Source organism: Arachis ipaensis, chromosome B05 (assembly GCF_000816755.2).
Source record: "Arachis ipaensis cultivar K30076 chromosome B05, Araip1.1, whole genome shotgun sequence".
Classification (NCBI taxonomy): domain Eukaryota; kingdom Viridiplantae; phylum Streptophyta; class Magnoliopsida; order Fabales; family Fabaceae; genus Arachis; species Arachis ipaensis.
Genome location: NC_029789.2, coordinates 139834793 through 139836284, shown reverse-complemented (window position 1 = coordinate 139836284; position 1492 = coordinate 139834793). Strand labels below are relative to the sequence as shown.

Genomic DNA, 1492 nt, shown 5'->3' with positions numbered 1-1492 from the left:
AATTATTTAATTATTTAATATATCTTCTTAAAAATAATAAATTACAAAAATACGACTTTAATTTAATAATTTTGTATATGTAATAATCTGACAGCTTTATTCCAAACTGGGGCATATAAACACTTGTACCGTGAAGAGGATGTTGAAAATTTGAAGTGGCTTCACATATTCCAGTGAGCTATATATAGTTTTCTTTTTATTATTATTTTAGTTTCTAATTAATTTTAGCAAATAGACTTGTATATATGATTTTATCTTATAACTGGTTATTAATTATTACATTATTCTATTACGCAGCAAATATGATCTGTACAGCAAGAGCAATGTTTTAATTGATGTTGAAAAAGTTAAACCATACTATTTATCTCTTATTGAGAAGGTACGTAATATAATAATTTTTTATTTTATTTTTTTTCCTGTATCTTACTGTATTTCAATCCATATACATATTAGTAAAATCATTTTGTTATTTTGTTTTCTTTCTTTGCAGTATTTCCCATCAAAGCTCAAGTGGTAATTAAGTGGAATCTGGGACTGGTCATGCATATAATTATTGTTTACTTTTCTTGTCTTGTCTTTAATTAAGTTTTAATAATGTTAGAAATTATGAGTGCAATATTTGTTTATTTCTTTAAGAGTTAAGCCTTCATACATTGTAATAAAATGCAGTACCACACTTATTATGAGTTGTTGAAGTACAGTGTGTAATATATATATAATCAATAAAGTGTTTTCATTTGGTTTGTGTTTATAATTTTACACTAATTTTTTTTCTCGATAGTTTACAATTTTACCCTAATAAATATTCGAAAAGAAAAAGTCTAGGGCCAGCAACTTTTGTGTTTTCTGGCAAGCACTTAACTATCAAAACAAAAGTGAGTGATCTCCCACCATTAAATATAATCTCACATCATTAAAAACACTATTGATAGTCAATTGATGGTTACAAAACACTAAAATTACTGGCCCCTTAGCATTCCTCAGTTGAAAATGCTTAGCATACATTCTTTATTATAATAGATATTATATTGACATTAATATTTTTTAACAATCAATGCGTATTTTCTTTAATTTTTTTTATTAATTAAAAATAATATAAAATATAATTAATTAATAATAATTGTATTTTATATATATTTGTCTCAAAAGTATTTAATGTATGAATATTGTTATTGTAAATGTTATTGGTTAAATTATATATAACTATATAATATTTGAACATTCTTTCTACTTATTTACAAAAATAATTATAATATGCTCGACTTTATTACAAACAAATTATCCTATTAAGCAATAATTAACTAAGGCATATAACTGATATGATGTGAATGGTGTAAGGAATTTATTCTTCAACCATATATAGTGATAAATAGCACAATTATCTTAAATCCTATCTAATTCCATCAATCCAAATTAAAAGGCGACCAAAATCACAATAAATTGTATTAGATTGGATTTTTTTAATTTAATTTTTTAAACCAATCCAATAGAA

General features: G+C 23.5%; 1 protein-coding gene across 1 annotated transcript in view; it reads left to right on the top strand.

Moving 5' to 3' along the window:
• The window catches only part of LOC107644462 (inositol oxygenase 2-like), a 3042-nt gene extending 2291 nt beyond the window's left edge, over positions 1 to 751 (top strand). The window contains exons 6-8 of the mRNA XM_021103002.1: positions 91 to 173; positions 298 to 379; positions 491 to 751. Coding sequence (XP_020958661.1) covers positions 91 to 173; positions 298 to 379; positions 491 to 517 — 192 coding nt within the window. The 3' untranslated portion in view covers positions 518 to 751. The remainder of the gene's footprint in view (positions 1 to 90; positions 174 to 297; positions 380 to 490) is intronic.